General features: G+C 37.9%; 1 protein-coding gene across 2 annotated transcripts in view; it reads right to left on the reverse strand.

Annotated features, from left to right (window-relative positions):
* Positions 1 to 1,863, reverse strand: part of LOC119585740 (BRO1 domain-containing protein BROX-like) — a 10,379-nt gene that overhangs the window by 3,476 nt on the left and 5,040 nt on the right. For both annotated transcript variants that reach the window (XM_037934435.1, XM_037934433.1), the window contains exons 6-8: positions 1,729 to 1,815; positions 762 to 912; positions 255 to 426 (exon numbers count right to left, since the gene is read on the reverse strand). In XM_037934435.1, the coding sequence (XP_037790363.1) occupies positions 1,811 to 1,815 (5 nt within the window). In that variant the 3' untranslated portion in view covers positions 255 to 426; positions 762 to 912; positions 1,729 to 1,810. The remainder of the gene's footprint in view (positions 1 to 254; positions 427 to 761; positions 913 to 1,728; positions 1,816 to 1,863) is intronic.

Below are 1,863 nucleotides of genomic sequence, written 5' to 3' on the forward strand. Positions count from 1 at the left end.
CAAACTATCTGAAACAATAACATTAACACCTCTACCTAACAAAGCCTAACCTAGCCATTCATACAACACCTTTATAACACCACCTTAAACTCTCGTCAACCGGACACACAAAGCACAACTTCAAAACAGAGAATATAAAACCATCTTCATTCTGAATACACAACCCCCTCCCAGCCCCACATATGCATGCACTCAGAAACACATACAAGAAAGTCCCTTAAAGGACACCCTATCTAATGCCCTGAAACACTGACCGAGTTTGCACCAGGGTCTTCTGCGAGGTTCTTAGTAAGGTCAAAGGCCGCATAGGTGACTGGTGACCAGAGAGGAGCTGCAGGGGGGAGGGTGTAGTCATCAGGTGAGACTAAGCCATATGTGGCTCTGAGTTCTAGCTGGGGCGGGTCGTAAGGGACCTTTTGGTGATAGCTGCAGAGAAATGACCATTTAGAATTCTACATGTGCAAATATGAAAAAAGGAACAACTGTCCATTCTATAAACTGAATATGATCAAATTATATGTAAGAAACAGTACTTTAAACTGACTGATTTTGATCAAGTAGGCAATGCAGTGCCCTTGTGCAAAGTGAGTAGTGGCATTGCCAGCACTGCCTGATTGGATGCTATTCCTAGAATCATCAGTCAAATCAGTCCCCAAATTAGTCAAATTTGGGGACAGAAGAACATGGCACATGGCAGGGACACAAAAAACTATAAACCAAATAATATAATTCTCTCACTAGGAAATCTTATTTCAACTTACATCATTCCATTCTCTCTCTCGCACTTCTCCAAGGTCCTTGCAATGATGGGGGCAATACGGCGGAAGAACTGATGTTTCTCTGGCTTTGCCTGTGTACCCGGCCCTTTGGTTTGGCCGTATTCCTTGCACATTTCTGCAGCCAGTTCATAATCTGCAGATAGGTAAAATACAAACAGAGATGATCACTTACAGAAGCAGTACCTAGGAATGATTAAGAAGAAATAGCTATGTTAACATTATATAGATAGTATCAACCAAAGAAGAAAATGTGATTCAAGTACTTTACATTTATATAAGTACAACTGCACTTGAATACATTCTGAAAGAATGTTCCTCAAAATCTAATAAAAATCATATGAAAATAAGGCTCACATGGACTATTTTTTTCTTTTTACTCTAATAAAGAAGAGAAAGAGAGACCCCACACTGCATCATAATATATATTTATCTATGAGGCATAATAAGCATCTCATAGGTGATATTTTCTTACAGCTCTATTCAGAGTTTTCTGAGTTTAAAAACTGTCATACTGAGGCATGTGTGGGTTTGGGTTTTTCTTTATCCCCTAAGAGACTTCCTTCCTTTTGGCTTAAAGATAAAATTATCCCTTTTTTATCTTTCCCATCATTTGTATTTTTATTTGCTTTTCTTTCATTTTTATTGTTACACCCAAATGTGATAAGGATATATACAGCTAATGCAGATCAGCCTAACATGTGGAAAAAAACAATGTTTCTAACATCAAATATTCTAACACCAAATACTCAATGATGGCTAGATGTAGCATTACACAACACACAATAAAGTCTCTTAAAATTTCAATGCAGCAAAAGACAAAATTCACAAAAATCAACTACTGTTCATTTTAGTGAATACTTCTTTGTGTATGGCACAAAAAAGGTCATTTGACAGAATAGAGCAATATCAGCAAGGAATGCTAAATGAACCAAAAGAATGCCATACTCACTCTTTTTGGATTCTTGAAGTGAGCGGATGGCATCTCCGCATTTGTCCTGGTTCAGCATGTTTTCTCCAGCATAATTGTAAGCCTACGAGAAACACCAAGACAAGTTCTAGTGTACTGTTTACAACAGAGATGATG

This window comes from Penaeus monodon, chromosome 20 (assembly GCF_015228065.2).
Source record: "Penaeus monodon isolate SGIC_2016 chromosome 20, NSTDA_Pmon_1, whole genome shotgun sequence".
In the NCBI taxonomy this organism is placed as follows: Eukaryota; Metazoa; Arthropoda; class Malacostraca; order Decapoda; family Penaeidae; genus Penaeus; species Penaeus monodon.